We start from the raw sequence: 22,144 nt of genomic DNA on the forward strand, positions 1-22,144 counted from the left end.
CAGACCGATGATGCCCGTTTGCTGGGTGGGAAATGGTGAACAAACCATTTTGAAGAGGAGAGACTGGGTAAGAACAGAGTTAGGAGGTGCTGGTCAGGGCTGGAGGTGTGGGTCAGTGGTAGGGTGTGTTTGGCATTCATGAGGCCCTGGGTTCCATTCCAGCACTGACAACAACAAAAGGTCTTCTGAAGTATGAGTCTGATTTGAGAAAATGAATGTACAGAGAGAAAGAGAGTTAAAAACCTGGAATCCCAGCACCGGGAGGCTGGGACAGAAGGAACACAGTGAGTTTGAAGCCAACTTAGGCTACGTAGTGGCTTCATGGTCAGCTGAACTATACAGTGAGAACCTGTCTCAAAGAAACAAAAGAAAAGAAAAAATCTGAACTAAATGCAATGTAGGAACCTAGATTTGATCTTGGGGCAGTAAATAAAGAGATACTGTATGAAAACCAATGAAATTTATACATATCTGCTTTAGCTAGCAGCACTGTACTAATATTAACTGTTTAACTATGATCAATGTGCCATGGTTACTCTGGAGAGCGTAAGATGTTAACTCTGGAGAACTTGGGTAGATGCAAACCCTGTATTACCCTGCAGCACTTTCATCAGTCTAAAGCTATACATAGAAAGTTTAAAATAAGCACAGCAACACAGGAGGGTGAGGAGGTGAAGCCCTGAGCTACACGCAGGTAGCACTGACCCCAAGAAGGAGATGAGCTCTTCCCTCCTGACATCAGAAGAAGAATTGTCCATGGACACAATACTGTGATAACAAGACAGGCATGGTGGGTGGCACAATGTAATCCCAGTCCTCAAGAGGCTGAGGCAGGATTGTGGTGAGCTCGAGGCCAGCCTGGTTTACACAGTGAGTTCAAGAGCAGTCTGAGCTATGTAGCAAGACCCTGTCTCAAAAAATCAAAAGCACAACAAAGCAAAACCAAAAAGTCTACGGTACAGTCCAAAAAAATAGCATTTTAAAAAATCAGCAGTAGTTTAATTTATAAATAATTTATAAATGAAGAGACACAGCAAGTAAATGGAGCACAGGTAAAACTTCAGCTTGACAATGAAAATAAATGATTAACATCCCCTGAGGCAGGACCCACCTTTGAGTGATTCTACTCTGCAAGGATGCTGAGGGCTGAAACCAGCAACCTCGAAAAACTTACAGCACCGGGGAAATTACAGAGCAGTTTTCAAGCCTGCACTGGTATAATGGCAGGGACGTCCTACTCTGCCATTCCTCTGCCAACGACAGTGTCTCTCAGAAAGTGAGCACTCAACAAACAATTGCTGAAACAAATGCAGAAAACAGGCTGGGAGTCGAGCTCAGTAGCGGAGCATTTGTCTAGCATGTGTGAGGCCCTGGGTTTGATCCCCAGCTCTGCAAAAAGGAAAAAAAAAATTTTTTACAGAACATATGTTACAGCAAACGCTACAACTCACAGCAAGTAGAGACCAAGAACCGAACAGCACCCAAGTTCAGGAGGTAAGTGTACAGCTCTATTGATGATGGCGGTCCTGCCTGGGACAAAGAGTCAGGCCCCAAATTCTCAGTCAGCAGGGTTTTCATAGGGTTTTGCAAGCAAACAGGAAGTACGTAGGGAAGCAGAGCGCCTGCTGCCAACTGACTGGACAGACAGCTACACCGAGTTTCACCTTCTTTACATATGGCAGGAACAAGCTGGAGGTGCACTGATGGAGACCACTAGGAAGCGGCTCTGAGCAGGATTTAATATTAACCAGCTGGCTCTCTGTGTTTACTTGTGAGTTGTCCAAGGCCTATGCCCCTTCTCTGGAGATGGGCAGCAGACTCATAGTAAGTGAACCCCTGTGAGTCACTGGTCACCGCTGAGGCCTGTAGTGGCCTGTGAAGCTGTGATGTCTCAAAGGACAAGATAAGACCACAGCTGAGGATGTTTGGCTCCAACCCCAATTAACTACAAGGAGACCGCAGTTGCAAGCTCCACACTCCTACAAAAATGACAACCTAAAGATAAGGTAGTTGTCCTGATCGACATAATTTACTACTTGGGAAAATATCTCCCAAGGTCGTGCTACATTCTCACGTTTTCTTCAGTATCCTCCTCCTTTGTTTGAAAACCAAATAAATTCCAGCCACCCACAGAAGTTATTGGTCTTAGCCCCAGAGAATCTCGAATTCTGATAGAGGGTTTGGAACCTCTTACAGCCCTACAATCACATCACTTGTCTCTAAGCCTTCGCTGTTCACTCATTTGGGAGATTGCGGACCTGATCAGTCTGTGATAACCAGGGGATATTATTAACCCACCAGTACATGTTTGGTCAAGAGGTTACATTGAGTTTCACCTACTTTATATATGGTGGGAAGAAGGTTCTGGGAGAACAGAAACTTTCCAGAAAACAGATACTTGTCAGAGGGGTTGGGGATATAGCTCAGCAGTGCAGCACCTGCCCGGCAAGTGCAAGGTCCTGAGTTTGATTCCTGGTACCATAGAAAAAAGGCTTACAAAGGGCAGGAGCTCCCAACTGGGAGTAAGTGTATTTTCTGCTTTACATATATGGAAAATTCTATACGAACACAAAATAACTGAGCATTACCTTTGCAAATCGACGTGAAGTTTGAGAAAGCCTGGCCACATCTTCAAGATCCAGGTAAGAAATGATGCTCAGGAGCAGACTGTCTGAGAGCCGTTCAAGGAAGTCAAATTTACCTTTGCACAAATTGAAGACATAGTCTAATGTTCTTGCACCAAATATTAAGGCAACTTGAACTGTAAGTCAAAGAAACCAACACGCTTATCACATGCACTCATCTAAAAACTATAAAAGTAACAGATACAAGATTTGGGGCATTTGCCTCTGTGAGTAATAGCAGATTATGCTTAGTGAGTCCTACTGCCACCAAGTTATGTTTGGAACTAATGGCATGAAAAAAAAATTTTTTTTGAGACAGGGTCTCGCTATATAATTCAGGCTGGCTTTGAACTTACCATGTAGCCCAGGGTGGTCTCAAACTCATGGTGATCTTCCTGCCTCTGCCTCCCAGAATGCTGGTATTGCACGTGTGCTGCACCACGCCCAGCTCATGGCATGTGTTGCTACTTGCCACTCAGTTACCAAGGACTCACAAGACAGTGCGCTGGGGCAAGGAGATGGGCTCTGTTGGAGGGCTGGCCGACCAGTGACAAGGACCGTACCACAAAGCCCATCTGCTTCCCACCAGTCCACTACAGATGAAGACATCCTTTTCCAGGGCCCAGGCCGTCCTCATGGGTAAAGGTGGGTCAGTTTACGTATATGTGTCTACCCAGCCACATTCAGCAGGCAGCAAGAGAAGCACCTCTGGGCCATGAGTTTGCATTAAAAAGAGCCAAGGGTTACTATCTGGTGGTCTGCCTCACCTAACAGGGTTCCTGAATTCCTACAACTGAAAACAACAATGGTCAGTTTAAATCCCATCACGACTTCAACAGGCACCTTATTGAGGCACCCCAAGTATAAAGGCAAGATCTGACCCTACAAAAGCAAGGTGTCTATCTACATTACAACAGCAAGCTGTGAGTTATAACCTAGTGCTGACAGCAAAGGAACATCAAAGCCCAACTAAAAGGAATAAAAAAAAATTTCCCTTCTTACACATCCTGTTAATTTGTAAATAGGGGTGTCAAATCCATCTGGCTACCTCCAACTGGATGCGGGAACCTGGGGAAGGTGATAAGGTATGGTACAAATTAACTTGATGAACAAAAAAATCCTCTAGTTCTGCTCTCTGGACTCTGATTAGAAAGCAGTTCTCCTTGTTTGTTCCAGATTCCTTCTCGTGTTACCTAATGTACCAGCTTTATGCTAGGAGCTTTTGCCACCAAGTTTCCCCCAAACCGTTCAACTGGGGTTGAGCAATGGACTGTGCTTGAGAGTGCAGCCAGTTGAAGGAGGAAATAGCCCCATGTCCAAGCTGACCTAGAGACCCATGTTTGGGTAACTGAATCATCTCACCATGAGAGGTGTTTTTTAGAAAGGCTTCTCTTAATTAGGGATGGTGGCACATGGCTGTAATCCCAGCATTCCCGGAGGCTGATGCCGGAGGATCTCAAATTTCATCCTCACCTGTCCAATTTAGCGACTTAACAAAACCCTATCTCAAAAATAAAAAATAGAAGGTATAATGGTTGATACACTGTGTCAACTTGAGAAGTTTAGAGGCTTAATTAAGTCACAGCAGTTCTATAGCCTACGGTGTAGAGGATCCGTCCTAGGGCAGGTAACGCAAATACAATATAAGGGAAGAAAGGAGGCTTGTTCTTTCCCCCTTTTGCTCTTGTTGCTTTTGCTGTCTCCAGCCACCTTGAAGTGTCCCCTGTGCCATGCCACCCTGTCCTGGAGCCGGCTGATTACAGATTGAAACCTCCACAAAGTGTGAACTAAATAAACCTTTCCTTCCTTAATTTTGGGCATCTGGTATTTTGTCTCAGCAATGACAGAAAAGTAATCAACACAAAAGGGCTGGGTAAGTAATCCCGCACAAAGGCCACGGATTCTATCTACAGTACTGTGGGGCAGGGGGGAAAAAGCGTATCATTTTGCATGTCTTGTGTCAAGAACTATATTGTCATCCAGTTGCCTCCCTGTAAGAGGACACCCAGCACAGCAGCCCAGAGGTTCTGGGACAATGACAGTAACTCACACAACCAACAAGCACCTTTTCATGAGCCGTCACATGTAAAAGCCCCACCACAGATATCAAAGATTCTAGTTTAATTCCCAGTTCCCACCCCTGCTGTGGGGTTAGATCTTCATACTTACCATTTCTGGAATGTATGGTTGTAAACTAGTTGTAAACGCCCTGCCCTTCCTGGACTCCCAAAAGGTATTGTTCTTCCCCTAAATGCTCTACCCCTCCCGGATTCTCGGAATGTACTGTTCCTGCCATAAAAGAAAGAGTCCCCTCATTGTTACAGATGTGACATGTGTTTGCCAAACAGGATGCGGTTTTAGGGTATAAAAGCTACTCTCGTCCCTGGATGGGCATTGGTCTGATCCTTGCCTGCGTGGAGGCTGTCAGTCAGTCCCTGGCCAGGAATAAAGGCTCGTCCTAAATTCCAATTGGCGGTCCGTGCGTCTTGGTGTTTGTCGGTCGGTACCATTTGGTTCGTTTCTGGTTGCGAGTCCAGAACATCACACTGTTTGGGCACAATCTAAAGATTACTTCTCTCTGAATGCTAAGCTGCTGCCTTCCATAAGCATCTCTGCTAATGACCGAGCCTACACAAGTCCCCACTGTTTAGGTCCCTGTCAGGGCTATCTCCAAGGATAGCAACACCGGGCTCCGGGTTTTCTGCTGTAATCTCCTGGTGGACACAACTCGCTTCCCTGTGAGCCTTTAACAACACTACTCTCCGTTCACCTGCAGTGAGGAGGTGCTCCAGCAACAGCTGCTCATCTGCCCACACTGGGTTTTGTCCAACAAAGAGCATCTCAAAAGTATTCGTTATTCTCTGCAGGTCACCTTTGTAGGAAGGCAATTCACTGTGAAACCTTCCCAAGTCTGAGAGGGAATATGGATGATGACACCCCAAGAATCCAACCGGCTGTCCTTGCTGATTGACAGCTTGTGCTGGGGACTGAAGCAGAGCGAACTTTCCCTCTAGGCCTACAAGCACCCCCTGGCCCAACTGGGTGCCCTGTTGGGTCTTGTAGGGGGAGACTGGTTCTGCCTCCGGCCCAGGTTCACGCAGGTTGGTCTGGATGATTGGTAAGGGTGGGTACCATCTGTTCTGATGACTGGGTGGTGCAAGTTGAGGCAATGCCAGCCCTCCCTTGTTCTATTCAGATTCCAAAATGGGGGCTCCCTCGGTGGTTATTATGTGGAGATTTCAGTACGGCGTCTCTGCTTCCCTTCCTTCCTTGATGCCATGAACGTAAAATCCCCCTTTCTTTCTCCTTCCTCATGCAGGTACATAAAGGCTCTCATGTAAGGACTCTCACCTGCCTTGTCAGTCCTGAGACAAAACGGTTCCAAAAGGGAGATGGACCGGAACCATCTCCCCTCGGTCCCCAACATGTGCAATAGCCAAGCAGGTTTGCAGTATAAACCATTTTCTTTTCTGGTCACAGAGGAAGTGAGAAAGCAGACTATTTTCTCAAAATCCTTCCTAAAGGGCTACCATCACAAACTGTACTGGCGTTACCCATATTTTCTTCAAGAGACCGAGAGAGAAATGAGAAGGAAAAGATCCTACAAAGAAAAATAGGCAAATTGACCCACACCAATTCTCAGCAACAAAGGGTGTGCCCTCCCACCAAACAAAGCTGGGTACACACCCGTCCAGTGCAACCAGATTCAAAGGGCAAAAGAAGCCCACGCGCAGTTGGCAGGTAGAGCGCGCCTGGGGTCCCAGCTGCTCAGAAGGCTGGTGCAGAAGGATTGCAGGATTTCACGAGTTCGAGACCTGCCTAGGTGATACAGCGAGGCACCCACCCCCCGCCCCCACACCTCATAAAGAGAAAAAAAAAAGCCCAAAGGTTTGGCCGCTCGGTGGTACCAGGTTCAAAGGGCAGAAAAGCGCACAGGGTGGATAGTTTTCCGTAAGTCCCAACACTTACCCACATTCCCGGGACCCTGTAACAGTGCGTGTGGCCCATAATTATGAAGCCCATGAAGTCTGTACAAAACAGGGGCTGGGGATTTAGCTCAGCGGCACAGCGCCTGCCTGGCAAGCGCAAGGTAGTGAGTTCGATTCCCGGTACCGGAGAACCCCAACCCCCCAAAAAAAGTCTGTACAAAACAATCCAGACCAAGGGGCCGTGAGCCTCCTGGATGGGAACCTCGCGCAAACAAGGGACGGATCGGTGAACACGGACTCAAAGAGCCGATCCCGAGAACGGCATCCGGGCGACGGCCTCATTCCCTTAGCCGCCTTCAAAGCTCTGCAAGACAAGAGCCATCCCGCCGCTCCGGAGCCGCTGAGCTCAGGTCCGGCCCTCACGGAGCGCGTCCTCGCTGCAGTCTCCCTCGCGCGCTCCCTGCAACGCAGGGGGTCCCGGGGCCCGCAGGTCCAAAGCTCGGTCATCCAGGGCAAAAAGACAGCTCTCAGAAGCGGGCCGACCCGCGGATCTGGGAAACTTGCTTTTTCCCGGGTCCGCGTCGCTCTGCGTAGGCGGCGGGCCAGCGCAGTTGGTGCTCCTGGCTCCACGCACCACGCACGCGCAGTGGACAGCGGCGCCTTTAGCATCCAGATAAGCAAAGTAGGTGCGAGCTGGTGGGCCGGCTCGGCTAAGGGATTCTCGGACTTCCTACAATTTAAACCACAAGGGTCAGCTTCAATTGTAATCGCTTACTGATAGGCAGAGATGGTTATCTGATGCGTGAGCCAGTGCAAGGCCCGGATGTAACTAATCAAAAGCAATCTGTGCCTTACACTCGCTCCTCTGCACTACAAAGGCCGGCCTGGAGTTACAACCTGGTGCCAGTGGAAAGGAACGTCAAAGTGCAACTGGAAGGAATTTGAGAGTTTGTTTTCCGTGTTACACAACTGCTGCCCCAGATGTGAGATTAGGTTTAGGACAATGTCTGCTGCATCCCCTTGATCACTGACTCGGCCCCTCCCTCCAGGGGCCGGGCAGCGCTTGGAGAAAAACTGCTGCTCCGCATGAATTTTCTGCCACCTTCCGACACTCCCCGAATTGGTTTGAAACGCATTAATGTTTCCCAAATTTCACTGACTTCTGTTCTTTTTATTTTCACATGGTTTTCCCATTCTGTCTCCTCTACCTTGTTTCATTCCTACCGTCAGGCCCGAGCTGGGTGCAGCCTTCCAGGGAGCAAGCTGCAGTTCCCAGCAGACATGCCGCCCCCACCCAAAGGCAGGAAACCACAAGCCGGTTTTGTTGGCCTCAGACAACGCGGAGCAAAACACAGGCCCTCCCCCGCACCCCCCACCCCCGCACCGGACTCTGATAACATCTGCACATCTGCGTCAACCCTTCTGTGAACTTTGACCACAGATGTTTGTCCTGACCCCTCAGCATGATGACCCCCTTCCTTTCTGGACCCTGTAGGGTCAGTTGAAAGAGGCGAAAATGAAAAGAGACTAGGACTTCATAAAAATGATTATAACTTTTCCCAACAGGATCCACCCCCCTCCCCCACGGCTCGCTGAATAATCAAGGAGTGGAAACAGGTTTGGAAGACAGATGTTCAAACTGAAACAATGATGAAATCTGTGTGGCTGCCTGTAATCCCAACACTTGGGAAGCTGAGGCAGGAGCATCGCTGCGAGTTCGAGGCCAGCTTGGGATTCATAGTGAGTTCAAGGCCAGCCTGAACTATATTGGGAGATCCTGTCTCAAAAAATGTAAGTAAATTGATTAATGGTGACTGCCATCCCCTACGCTGACCAGAGACTACTTTCACCCCTTCCAGCCCCTTGCACCTTCACATCTGCTAAAGATTTATAATCATGGGTTAATAAGGCCTAATAACCAAGGCTTCACCTCATAACTTCCAACAAATTCTTCAGCCCTGCTCCTGGCAGACAACCACCCACCCTACAGTTCTCGAGGCTTATCTAGATCTAGCAGATAGCCGCAGCTCCTTTTCATTGGACTTTTCACCTCACAGCCCCCTTAATGCTCAAAACCCTGAAAAAGACCTCACAGCCTATTACAGACTCCTTCCTACCAGCAGTGTCTCTTGGGTTTGTTCTATTTTTCTTTTTCTTTTTTTTTTTGTCTTTTTGAGACAGGGTCACGCTATGCAGTTCAGGCTGGCCTTGAGCTCAGTTTGTAGCCCAGGCTGGTCTTCAACTCACAATGATCCTCCTGCCTCAGCCTACCCACTGCTAGGATTACAGGCATGTGTCACCACGCCCGGCTCTGGGTTTGTTCTAAATTAACCTGTCCTGACTGTTGAGCTTATACCTTTGTTCTTCCTTTTTTCCTAACAGTGACTTTTGTTTTCTTTCTTTTGCTACCTGTTCTTTAAAATGTTTTTCCAATAAATCAGTATTACAGTGCACTTTTAAAAAATCTTGGGAGGCAGGCTGCCTTGTCTGGAAACCAGGGTGAAGGGAAGGTATGCTTGTGGATTCCAAGGGTCCCTGAGCTGGGGGCTTTCTAGGCACAGGGTGGGCAGATGCTCTGCCACTGAACCACACTGCCCTCTCTCTGATGGAGCAGTGGGGTCCCTGTAGAAAAGGTGGAACTGTGATCCTAGGTTGAGCTTTCTGATTTCAGAATCGGGGGTGGGGCTGTGTGGATGTAAAAGTCCCAACTGTGTTACCCCTCAGGATTTCTCTCTCAAACTCGCTAGGCCAGCTTTTTCCAGGCCCTGAGAGTTGCTTCTCAGATGCTTCTCAATTCCAAGTGCTTCCCGCTTGTTGGGCAGGCAGTTAGACACTAGCAAGCCTGAGAGACAAAGGCGAAGTCCAACACAGCATACCTTGCTGATTAGATTACAGTTAAGAAACAGAGACCTCTACGCATAATACATTTGTAATCATTTGTCAGGTGTCAGACCCAAGGAGATCTCTCAGAGCACAATGACATTTTAAGGTTATACAATTCACACATTCCCTCGGATATCTGGCCCCCTGGCCATCTATTTCTAAAACAAGGCATAAAGCATTCCTAGGCACCATGACCCATGCCCACTGATAGCAAAAGGGGTATTACAGACAGCTAAGTTAGGTAGAAATATTCAGGCAGTCAGACAGGGCTGGGTCCTTGAGGGAGTCAGTGCAGAGGATGACAACACAGCACAACAGTGGCTGCAGGTGCATCTGCTAGAGGCCAGGTCTCAAGAAAAAGACAAAATGACCAGGCCTGCACACCTCCCCAGGGGATAAGATGGATGGTATCACCTGGTCCAAGAAAGTCTGGGTGACCAGGACCTCCCAATTCACCCCCTCCTTAAAAAGTTCCTGTTCTCTCTGTGTACACTTGATATGAGACCTGCTTCCCCATTGGATCAGTGTCACCTAAATGGCTATACTTCTAACCTTATTGGTTGATCATGGTTTTGACCCACATTGTTCTCACCTCGGGAGTTTGCTCTAGGAAACTTCCTTTGAGAAATGGGCTCATTGACAACTCACATTTGGGTGCCCTCCTGTCATTCAGGAGCTCTCTCTCTCGAAAAAATTTTCCTGCCTTTTTTCTTTGGGGTGAGTGGGGGGCAGGATCTTGCTATGTAGTTCAGCCAGGTCTTCAATTTACTTTGTAGCCCAGGCTGACCTCAAAGTCACAGCAGTCATCCTGCCTCAGCCTCCTGAGTATGGAGATTACAGGTGTGCACCACTGCGCCCGGCTACATTTTCCTACTCTTAACCTCCATTGTTCCTCGGTATTCATTCTTTGTTTGGGGGGAACATGAACTCAGTGTATCTGACACCTACCAGGTTGGGAGTTACATCTATTTCCCCTATGTCAAAGGGACCATTCTTTAAAGATCCTCTGAAAAATAAATAAATGAATATCCTCTGAGACAGAAAATTAGGACATGGCACAGCTGGGCCAGGAAGTAGGCACGATATGTTAATTACAAGATCCCAGACGAACTCGAAGAACAGTTCCCAAACCTCTGCACATGGACTTCTGAGAATTGGAGCAGATTTTCAGTAGGATGGCCTAGACTGATGTCAGCCTGAGATGTGAGAGCCCACGTAGTACCACCTCTCAGTACCTGCATGTAGAAGTTCTTGAGGGTTTCCACAAGATTTGGACAGCATAATAAGGTTACAGACTCCAGGCGGAGCCTACTGCTATAGACAACTAAGTTAGGCAGAAATATTATAGGCAGCCAGACAGGGCTCTGCCCTCAAGGAAGCCAGTGAAGAAGATGGGGTACACTGTAACCATGGGGGAGACACAGACACACCCACTGAGCCCCAGACCTTACAAAGAAAGATGGAGAGAATGCACCTGCTTACTTCCCCTATGGATGAAGAGCAGTGATTGAATACCACCTTGGGAAAGCCGGGAAGAGCCACTGATCTACCCTCTCCAGGAAAAGCCCTGTTCTGTTTCATGCCTGCTTGCTACATGACTCGCTTCCCCACTTGATCCCCACTGAAGCAATACTACCTGAGCAGTTATAACCTTATTGGTTGCCCATAGTTTTATTCCACCTCATGCCCACCTCGTGATTTCCAATTTTTTCCCCACCGTGGACCCGCCTCACGTTGTGGTTTTGCTGTCCAGAAGTCCCTTGAAAAGGTAGTGTCCTCAGCAACCTAATTGGGACCCTTTCTGTCTCTGTCTCTCGTACAGAAGCTTTCTTTCCCCAATAAATATACTCTGCTCTTAACCTCCTTGTTCCTAGAACCCATTCTTCAGTTTTAGAGAACACAAACTCGTACCGTGCATCTAGTAGATTGGGAGTTTCTTTCCCCCATATCACTACTTACCAAAACCCCCGAGGACCGTTCAGGTCTCCCACCTGACAACATGACACATGCATGCAAAAGAAAGACAAAGAGAGAAAATTCTGCAGTTGAGGAGCTCTGGAACAAAAGGCCACCGTTCCAAAAGCTCATAGTTTTTATTGGTATCAGCCAGCAGGGTGGGTGGAGATCGAGGCAGAGGGCTAGGGAAGAGAAATTTTGCAGGCATGGCTTTCAGGACAAATGGAGCAATTTTGTACCGGCCACGGAGGCCTCCAGTTACCAATACAACAGATAGTTTGATGCATGCAAGCCTGGCAGCTTTACTGCCAGGAAGTTAAATTCTTTCCGAGCCCCATAGCCTCAGCTGAGATGTAATCTCACGTCTTAGCCCTGGACCTCATAGGCTCCTGCTCCAGCCCCTATTCCAGCCATCAGCAGAGGGGTCAGTTCTTGCCTTTGTACTGCAAGGAGACACGCTGGTGTCTTGGCAGGACTGGATCACATTCTTTTAACCAATTAAGGTAACACCTGTTTCTGTACAGCCAGCTCTGCATTGCTCAGTGAATAGGGCTGAAGGAAAGATCAGGGCAAATAGAGGCAAGGGGCTTCATTTCTCAGGAGAGCGCAGCTTGCTGGTCTCCCACAGCTGCTGCTGTGACTTCTTCACAGTAGCCTGTCCTGCTTTCTCCAGAGTGTCCTTTTATATTCCTTTGCTCCTCTTACCTGGCCCAAGCTCACCCTGCAGAGCCAGTTTGTCTCTCACACTTCACTTGAACTTTGTCTACTAAATTCTGCTACTGCTTTTTGCTCCTTTTGTTGAAATCTTTGAGACAAGAACCTGGAATCTAACTCCGGAAGGAAAGATGAGCAACGCAGAACCCACTCACCTGTAATTGGTGGGCTGCTTTCAGAAGGAGCTACCTGATAACACCTCCATCCTTGTGCTGAGCTCAGATGTAAATTCTATTTATTTTTAATGTTTTTTTCTCTCTTGAGACTGGGTCTCACTATGTAGTCCAGGCTGGTCTTGAACACATGGCAATCCTCCTGCCTCAGCCTCTTGAGTGCTCAGATTACAGGCAAGTGCCCCCATGCCCAGCCTGCTGCAAATTCTTATATGATTAAGACCCCAGAGGGAACACTGACCACCCGAGGAGAACAAGGAAGATTTTTTTTTAGGGAAGATGTTTTTGAGATATCAACATTTCAAAGTAACCTCTAGCTGGATGTGGTGGTGCATGCCTCTACCCCCAGAACTCAGGAAGTTGAAGCAGGAAGACTGATACAAATCAGAGGCCAGCCCGGACTACATACCGAATTCCAGGCCAGCCTGAGTTAGGTATCAAGACTTTGTCTCAAAACACAAAAACAAAACCAAAACTCAGCCTTAAAGGGTAGGTTACAGGGAAAATCCCTGACACCGCCTGCCCCGGAGATTAAGGAGAAAAAGTAATGGTGGTTTTGTTGCCGTTAGGAAGAAAGAAAAATAAAAGTCCTCAATATAACTGGAGACGCATATTTTGAAGACTTTAAAATGCCAAGAAAACGTCCGCAAAGCCTGCTCAGGGATACTTCAGAAAGTCTCTACCAATGAAGTAGTGTAGGAACATGTTATGTTTTCTTTTTCCTAGGCTACGAAGTAAACTGGCAATAGATATGTGTAGGTAACAAAACCAAACATTAAAATTGTCCTCCAAGGGTCCAGGACCGAAAGGGGGGCTGCGGCAATAGCTGTGTCCCGGGTGTCTCGGCTGCTAGGCCGATCCCGCCCACACGAGGGCAGGCTTAGGTAGAGTGGCGCCCACCGCAAGGGCTCAGCTCCCACGTGGAAGACCCTCACCTTTTTTGTGGCGCTCCCGGAGGGTGGGAGCGAGTGTGCTTGATGTTTTTCTGAAGTCGCACCACAGAGAGGAGGACAGACCCCAGTTCATCACCCACCCCTCATCAGGACCAAGCCCTTTCCATGGGGAGATGGTGACCATACGCTCTTCCATAACCCTCATGTGAATCTGCTTCGGACTGGCTATGAGATGAGTGAGGAGAACCTGGACCGTGATCACCCAGGCACCTGGGAGCAAAGCTCTGACTTGGGCCATACTTTGCACTCCGACCAGAAAAGCGTGTGGTACCTTAAGCTTCCTCACTTACATCACATGATGACCATCATACTCATTTTCCATCCCTTTGCTTGTGGCAAGAGATGGCTTAAATAAATAACTTAGACTCAGATTGGTCATAAGAAAATAAAATTAAACTAAAAAATAAAATAAAATTGTCTTCCAAGCCTAAGAAACACAGGAGTGGGAGCCTCAAGGGCGAACAGAGGATCTGAGACAGGCTGCGTTTAACAGAGGGCTTGGGGTTTGTACTTCAAGGGTGGCCTGGATTCTGGAAAGCTGGGGGCAGGGGGACATGGTACAGAGCAGGCAAGGGCTGCCTCCTTATGCAAACAAGATCTCCCCTGACCTACATCCTTATCCCTTTCTTAACTTTTTCTATTTTGACCCAGAATCTTGTTAAATCACTAATTTGCCAAGGCTGGGCTTCAATTAGTGGTCCTTCTGCCTCAGCCTCCTACAGTGCTTGGATTATAGGTGTGTAACACTACACCTGGCCCTGATTCTGTTTTTGTAAGTGTGTACACTCTCAGACTTGCAGTCCTCCTGCTTCAGTATCACACATGCTGGATAACAGATGTACACCCCCACACCTGGCTAAAGCCTGGAATTTGGGATATAGTTTAGTTGTGGAACAAGGCCAGCACCAAACATAAAGAAATAAGATTTGGACTTTTACCCTAAAGGAGCCAAGAAGCAGAGGTGTCAGTGGTGCAGAGGCAGAGGCAGAGAAATCCCATGACCTGATTCTGGCTGGTGTGCAGAGAACAGAGCCCAGGAGGGACAAGTACCACTAAGGAGGGGCTATCGCCATGATCCTAAAGGAGGTTAGCATCCGGTGTCCACTGCTGCGTAACAAAGCATTCCAAAATTTACCAGCTTGAAACAAGGGATGTCTGGCATCTCAATGTTTTTGAGGTTCAGGAACCCAGGAGAGGCTGAGCTGGCTCAGGAACTCTCAGGAGGCTGTCGTCAAGGGCTCTGTGGAGACTGTTGTCACCGGAGGCCTGGAGTGGCCCTACAGATCTGCTCCCAAGAAAGCCTGTGCATATGGCTGTTGGTTGAAGCCCTCAGGCACACATAGATGGGTCTCTCTGCAGGGCTGACCAAGAATCCTCTACAGTGCCTTCCCCTAGAGTGGTTTGGAAAGGGTGAAAGAGACAGACAGACAAACACAGAGCAAAAAATAACCACCAACACAGAGGCAGCTGCATCTTTTATCACGTAACCTTGGAAGTCACAGACCATCATGTACCCTGAATCCCACTGGCCACACCAACCAGCCCAGGTATGAGTGTGACTCCCAGGGTGGGATAAAGGCTCACCTTGGAAGCTGCCTACCACTGTGCGGGCTCTGGTTTTGTGGATGGATTGGAATTACTATGCGACAGAAAGAATAGGATAAAAGATAACTTCTGGACCTAGGGCCTGAACTTTTTTTCAGGGGTGGGAGGCTGAGATCAGCACCTATTTTTGGACAAGTTGAAAATCTATGAGACAGTCAAGCAGATGTGTCAGTGGTGCAGTTGGATAAATGTCTGAGTGTGGTTTTGAGGGGAGAAGTCTAAGCTAGAGACACCAACTTGGTACTTTCATGCCCATGCAAGGATCAGATCCCCCAGAGCATAAGTATAGACACAAAAGAGAAAAGGCACAAGAGGTTAACCCTGGACCCCAGCAGTTTGATCTGGAGAATGAGAAGTCAGCAAAGGAGATCAGGAAGGGGCCAGAGAGGCAGAGGCTGAGGGAAGATCTAGAGTGAGGTGCCTTTCAGAGGCCAAGGAGAAAACATCACCCTGGGCCGAGCACTGCTGAGGGTCACATCGTACTCTGCAAGACTGTCACCAGAGCAACTTGGATTTCTAGAGACTTACTGGGTGTGGGATGTAAGAGGGAGAGGACCCTTGGATGAGAAAGTCTTTCAGAGAATCCTAGGAATATGACAACAAGGAGATGGAAAATATTAAGCCCACTTACATCATGTCTTAACAACAACAGCAAACAATAATTAACAGTGGATATGTGTCCCACCCTGCTTTAAATCCCATTCATCTAGCAGGTCCCTGAATGCTCAGGAAAACAATCACGATTATCCGCGCTAAGGACAGAGATGTTGACTCACAGATGGGATGAGCAAACACTGGGGTCACACAGCTGGCCAGTGGCAGCACAGAGGCTCGAGCTTGCTGAATGACCTCTGAGCCCTGCTCTGGGCCACCTGGGTGGAGAAGCCTTCTAAAGGACAGGGTGGGGGCTGGGGATTTAGCTCAGTGGCACAGTGCCTGCCTGGCAAGCGCAAAATCGTGAGTTCTATTCCCGGTACCGGAAAACAAAACAAAACAAAACAAAAAGGACAGGATGAGAAGGGAGGGGATGGTGGCCAATCACAGTGACATCTGGGTTCTCCCTGCAGAGACACAGGGCCTTCTACCTTGCTGGGCTGCTTTCCTTTGATATCATGATGCTGCCTGTGGTGGGAGGCCACCAAGCAGTCTTGAGACTACAGCTCTACAACCACAACATTCAATATAGGCTAGGGTGCCAGAGTCCTTCACCTGCCCAGCTTAGGGCAGGAGGGAGCAGAGAGGGCAGCTGGCTATGGGACTCATCACTTTCTTACCTTAGTGCCTATTCTTCCAATATCAGGAAGCCCTCAGTAGTCATTCCAAAGCTCACACTAATATCCCATGGCCTGGGCCCTGGCCCAGTATACCAGGAGCAGGGTATGGGAGGGCCCACAGCAGGCAGGAGACAGATGAGAGTCTTCCAGGTACAGCAGCACTTAGAAGATAGAATGGACTTTCTCTACAATATCCAGGTTTTTCAGGAAGTCCATCAGAAAATCCTATGACCGAGCCAGTCATAGTGGTCCACACCTGTAATCCCTGCATTCTGGGAGGCCAACATGGGATTGCAAATTCAAACCCAGCCTGGGCAATTTAACAATTTAGAGATACCCTATTTCCAAATAAAAGAATAAAATAGCCTGGGGACGTAGCCCTGTATGAAAGCCCTGGATTCAATCTCTAGTACTGCAAAGAAAAAAGAAAAGGAGGGAGAAGAAAAGGGAAAAAATAAAAAAGAGAAAGAAAAGACAAAGAGAGAGACAAGAGAAAGTCATATGATCTGTCAAGGAATCACTCCAGGGTAGATATTACAGAACAAGGAATCACAACTGAAAATGAAATGTGTTTTCTAGAGGTCTACTGTATACCTATCTGCACAGAAACAGGTCTTTTCCACAATTAAATGAGGCAAGCCTAGAGTAATTTTTTATTCAATCAAAATTGAATAGACCTCTCCCAATGTGGTTCTTCCTATGCCACGAATATTATAAATACTTGCACACACAATAGTATATTAAAATTGTTAATACTGCCAGGCATGGTGGTACACTCCTATATTCCCAGCATGTGGTCAAGACAGGAGGATTGCTGCAAGTTCAAGGCCAGCCTGGGCTACATAATGAGCTCAAGGCTAGCCTCAACTACATAACGAGGCCCTGTCTCAAAAAAAAAAAGATTGTCAATTCAGATCTTTAACTATTTAAAGAAGTAAAACAAAAAAAAGTTCTCTTTTTTTATTGTCTATTGTTATGGTATGTGTTTAGTGCTGGAGATTGAACTAAGAGCATTACACAACTAGGCAACTGGTCTACCACACTGCACTACACCCCAAACTCAAAACCTTCCCTCTGTCTTAGAAAAAATAAAAGCATTACTCAAACCTGAGGACGTAGCTCAGAGGTAGAGCACCTGTCTAGATGTGGGAGGCCTTGAGCTCCACCCTCAGCATCACAAAATAACACCTACACAAACTGTCTTTGTCAGCTGTCCTATCACTGAGTCACAATACCCACAGTTCAAAGGAGGAGAGTTTTGATTTGGCCCATAGTTTCAAAGGATTCAGGCCATGGTCGCCTGGCTCCAAGGCAGAAACATACGGAAGGGTGTGACAGAACAAAGCTGCTAAGTTCACAGGATCCAGGAAGCAGAGCAAGTGAGCTGTTTCAGGAAGGAAGGGCTGAGTGACCAGATATAGTACTCAAGATCACAGTCACACTTCCATGACCCACCCAGACATCCAGGAGTGTATTCCACCAACCTACTAGTCAGGTTCCAGACAATCATGTTAGTATAATCACATGTAACTGTCACATCCCGCTCCCTCTCAATTTGACACCTAAACACATCTCCTTCAATCATACTCAATCCTCAAATAAAGAAAAGATTATAATTCTCTGCTTAACATGGTACAACTAGGTTACATACAACTGAAAATGCAATAATCCCTTCTCCAAAATCTCAACAGTTCCACCATTTTTTCAAAAGTCCAACTCCAAGGCTCTTCTGAGACCCAAGACAAACTCTTTTTTTTTTTTTTTTTTTTTTTTTGTCTTTTTGAGACAGTGTCTCACTATGCAGTTTAGGCTGGCCTTGAGCTCACTTTGTAGGCCAGGCTGGCCTTGAACTTGCAACAATCCTCCTGCCTCAGCCTCCCCAGTGCTGGGATTACAGGCATATGCCACTATGCCTGGCTTGATAAACTTTTAACTATGAACCTCTGTAAAAATAAAAAATCAAGTGTGTGGTCCCAAGGTACAGTGGTACAGAGTAAACATACCCATTCCAAAAGGGAAGAATAGAGGGACAGAAAAGAATCAAACTGAAAAGCAATACTGAATCCCAGCAGGGCAAACTAAATCTTATATTTCCATATCCAGCATTCAAAGCACATGGTGGTAAAGTATGAGCTCCAAAGGGCTTTCATGTCCCCATCCCCTTGTCCTTGATGGTTGCAGCCAACATAGCTTTTCTCTTGGGCTGGCTCCACTCACAGCCTGCAGCTTGCCTCAGCAGAGGGTCCTGACTTCCTGGAGTCTCCACTGCACTGCTGGCTTCAGTCACACAGCTTCACACACTAAGCCTTCATGGGCTCTTCACCTGATCTCCTTGGCCTTCCTCTGAAATCTGGGTAGAAGCCTTCCTGATCCCACAACTCTTGCATTTTGCATGTACCTAAAACCAGCACCATGTGGACATCAAGATCTGCTGTCAGAGTGGGCAGTAGCCAGGCATCCTTGGCAGTGATTGAACACAGCTGCTTAGTTTGTGGTGGCTGAGAAGCACAGCAGGAGAGCAGTACCAGGCCGAGACCTGGCAGCTCCTTGGAGAGTCACTGGTAAGGGCCTGCGCTGGAAGGCAGAAGAAACTGAAGTCTGAGGTACAAGGGTGACAGCAGCAAGAGACACACCCCCTCAAGCAGAATGGGGCACTTTAATATGCATGCCAACTTCTTCTCTCCTTTTATTCCACCCAGGGTATAGTCCTATTGGTTGGTGCTACCTACAACAGGGCGGGTTTCCTTCTTCAGTTTGCTCGGTCAATCTGCACCCAGAACTGTGCTTTATAAATCTGCTAGGTGTTTCTTGATCCAGTCAAGTTGCTGTATCACAATTAAGAGTCACCAAAAGAAAATCACATACTGTAATATTAAATAATAGAATCCCTTCATAAAGAGTAATGATTTTCATCAGAGATCCACCCAGAGTTGGACTCTTTAACTTTCCATGCTTGGTCCTCCAGATCAATCAGTCTTTCCCTGTAAGACCCCGGAAAGTCATGTCCTTCTTGGATCTCATTTGTGAAATGCAGATAAGAGTATTTATTTTACAAGGATATTATAACAATAAAATGAGAACATTCGTATGCAAGTATTTTATATTACCTGATTACTTGATATCATACTATACAGATAGTTGACTACAGACTAAAAAGAATCTCTAAGGTCCCCTCTAATTTTAAAGTTTTGTTAGTAGCCTGGGCAGTTGCAAACACCTATAATCCCAGCACTCAGAAGGCTGAGGCAGAAGGATTGCCATGAGTTCAAAGCCAGCCTGGGTTACATAGTGAGTTCAAGACCAGCCTGAACAACACAGTGAGACCCTGTCTCGAAAAAAAAAAAAAAAAAATTAATTAATTAATTAATTTAAAGACTTTTTAAAGATGTTTTATGAGTAAGTAATAATCATTAAGGGGCTTAGTTGAAAAGAATCTCTTTAGAGACATATACCAAAGAGTTTAAGATGAACTGATATAACACCTGGGACCTACTTCAAAAGACTCCAATGGGAATAGTTGGTTTGTGTGTAGAGTTTGGCCACATTTTGAGTATTGTAGAAGCTGGGTTAGGGGGTCGTGGGAGTCCATGCAAAAAACCTTTCTGTATACTTTTTATGTTTGAGGCTTTCATACTGAGGTAAGTCACTTCATTTTAATTATCACATTAAAATAATCGGGAGGTCATTAGGCTGAGGTGGCTCCAGGGGCCTGACTTCTTCCCTAAACAATTAAAACCCAATTCAGAATGAATGGTCATAGCCCAGGAAAGCAAAATGTCAGCTGACCTGGTCAGAAACCATCAAGTAACCTCTAGCTGGAGACTTAACCTGTTAGAAACTCAACTAGCCTGTGACTTAATCAGTATTTTCCTTGTCTTCTGCAAACTCTGTAAAAGTCTCACTTTGCATCCAAGTGGTAGAGGCCAAACTGCTTGTGGTTTTGCACCACTCAATTTATGAATTGCTGTCTACTCAAACTCTTCAAAATTTTAGTGTATATACGTTTATTCGTGTGTGTGTGTGTGTGTGTGTGTGTGTGTGCACACGCCATAGTGGAGATTGAGCCTAGGGACTTGTGCATGCTAGGTAAGTTTATCTTTCAATAAAAGGAAATAAGCAGAGGGGAAATTTGAGAGGGATTTTATTAAAACTGAAATTCTACTAGATTAAGATTACTTCTCAGGAAAACCCTGATGTAGTTCAGTGGTAAATAACTTGCTTAGCGTGTGCAAGGCCCTGGGTTTGATCCACAGCATGAAAGAAGAAAAAAAAGACAGAGGGTGGGGTGCTAGGGATGGAACCCAGGACCTTACACAAGCTAGGCAAAGGCTTTCCCACTCTGCCATACTGCCACACCCTCTTTATTTTCTTAGAAAATAATTAGATCTTTTAAATGAATGGCTATTATACTTTCATATAGCCTTTTAATTTACTTTTAACTGAAGGAAACCTATCTTAATCAAATATTGTAGCAAAAATTACATTTATATAATTTAACTTTTCTAATGGAATCTATATGTTGACCTAGAAACTTAAACATTTTGAGGGTTTTCCCAAAAGAAACTTAGGATATATTAATAGTTTTCTGTACTTTAAGAATCCAACATTTTGGCCAGGCATCATGGCATATGCCTGTAAACCTAGCATCTGGGAGGCTGAGGCAGGAGTATCACTGGGCTACATAATGAGTTCAAGGCCAGCCTAAACTATATAGCAAGACTCTGTCTCAAAAAACACAAAATAAGTAAACCAAGAAAAAGAAAAAGAAAGCAAATCCAACATTCTGCTATATCTAAAAACATAATTACACATCAATATTTCAAATGATGATTAGTTTGATACTTCTCTGACAAAAAAATCTACGAATGGGTCTCAGGGTGTAACTCAGCAGAAGAGCCCTTGTCTAGCATGCACAAGGCCTAGGGTTCAGCCCTCACCACTGAGGAAAAAACTTTCACTAATCATACAGAACTTAACAGCAACAAGTACATAACATTTTCCTTGCTTACCCTGAAGATATGAATTATCTAGGAAATCTTCATGAGTGTCTTTCGATTCTCCAGGTCTTGCTGATCGATACTCACTCCTCAGAGAGATCTTCCACCATCTAAAGATTATCTGTAATTGAGCAGAAGGTAATAGAATTTAAAACTAATTCCAATCCTGGAAGCCACATTAAGTTTGAAGTTTTGAAAGATAATTGTGGCATGATATTTCTGACATCACTGATAACTTAGCAATTAGAAGTAACATCTATGAACATTTTACTTAGAGAATCATAGCACTGGGAAGAATTTTAAAGTCTTCTCAGGTTATTCCAGGTATGATGACACATGCCTATAATGCCAGCATTCGGGAAGCTGAGGCAGAAGGGTCACTGGGAGTTGGGGGTCAGGCTGGGGTATATAGTGAGTTCAAGCCTAGCCTGAACTATATAGTGAGAACCTATCTCAAAAAAAAATCTACCAAGTCATACAAAGCACAGTGGTACATGCTGATAGTTCCAGCTACTCAAGAGGTTGAAGCAGAATTGCTCATGCCCAGGAAGTGCAGGACAGCCTGGCCAACATAGTGAAACCCTCACTCAAAAAAACAAGCCAAAAAACCACCACCATCACCAACATCAACAAAAATGATGAAGTCAACTTACGATAAAACTACCCATTGTCAACTCTTTTCTTGACAATCTCTGAGAATAGATTCTCTACTCTGAGAGCCAACTCCAAAGGAATCACTCCACTCCACTTCTTTTCTCCCAAGGCACAGGACAGGGAAGAGGATGAATAATTTTCTCACAGCAAGTGACAGTTCCATGGACAGGGCCAGGGAAAATACCATTATGCTTTGTCCTGTCACTTGTTGGGGATGGGCTGTGTAAGTATTAGGTTGCTGACCACAGGGCTCTCTGGGTGTGTAGGGAAAGCTCACATTCACAGCCTCTGAAGGCAAGGTCAGACCGCAGCTGAGGACATTGGGCTCTCACTCCTATTCCAGAGCAGTAAACTGCCGACCTTAAGGATAAGACAGTTCTCT

The 22,144-nt window shown here is 46.3% G+C and overlaps 1 protein-coding gene across 4 annotated transcripts in view; it reads right to left on the minus strand.

Moving 5' to 3' along the window:
- Positions 1-22,144, minus strand: part of Fbxo36 (F-box protein 36) — an 82,747-nt gene that overhangs the window by 12,592 nt on the left and 48,011 nt on the right. For 3 of the 4 annotated variants that reach the window (XM_005395432.2, XM_013519824.1, XM_013519825.1), the window contains 2 exons: positions 21,121-21,229; positions 2,589-2,761 (listed from right to left, as the gene is read on the minus strand). In XM_005395432.2, coding sequence (XP_005395489.1) covers positions 2,589-2,761; positions 21,121-21,229 — 282 coding nt within the window. The remainder of the gene's footprint in view (positions 1-2,588; positions 2,762-21,120; positions 21,230-22,144) is intronic. The other variant, XM_013519823.1, reaches the window with a different exon arrangement.

The sequence above is a fragment of the Chinchilla lanigera genome, unplaced genomic scaffold, assembly GCF_000276665.1.
Source record: "Chinchilla lanigera isolate Chin_1 unplaced genomic scaffold, ChiLan1.0 scaffold00052, whole genome shotgun sequence".
Taxonomy (NCBI): domain Eukaryota; kingdom Metazoa; phylum Chordata; class Mammalia; order Rodentia; family Chinchillidae; genus Chinchilla; species Chinchilla lanigera.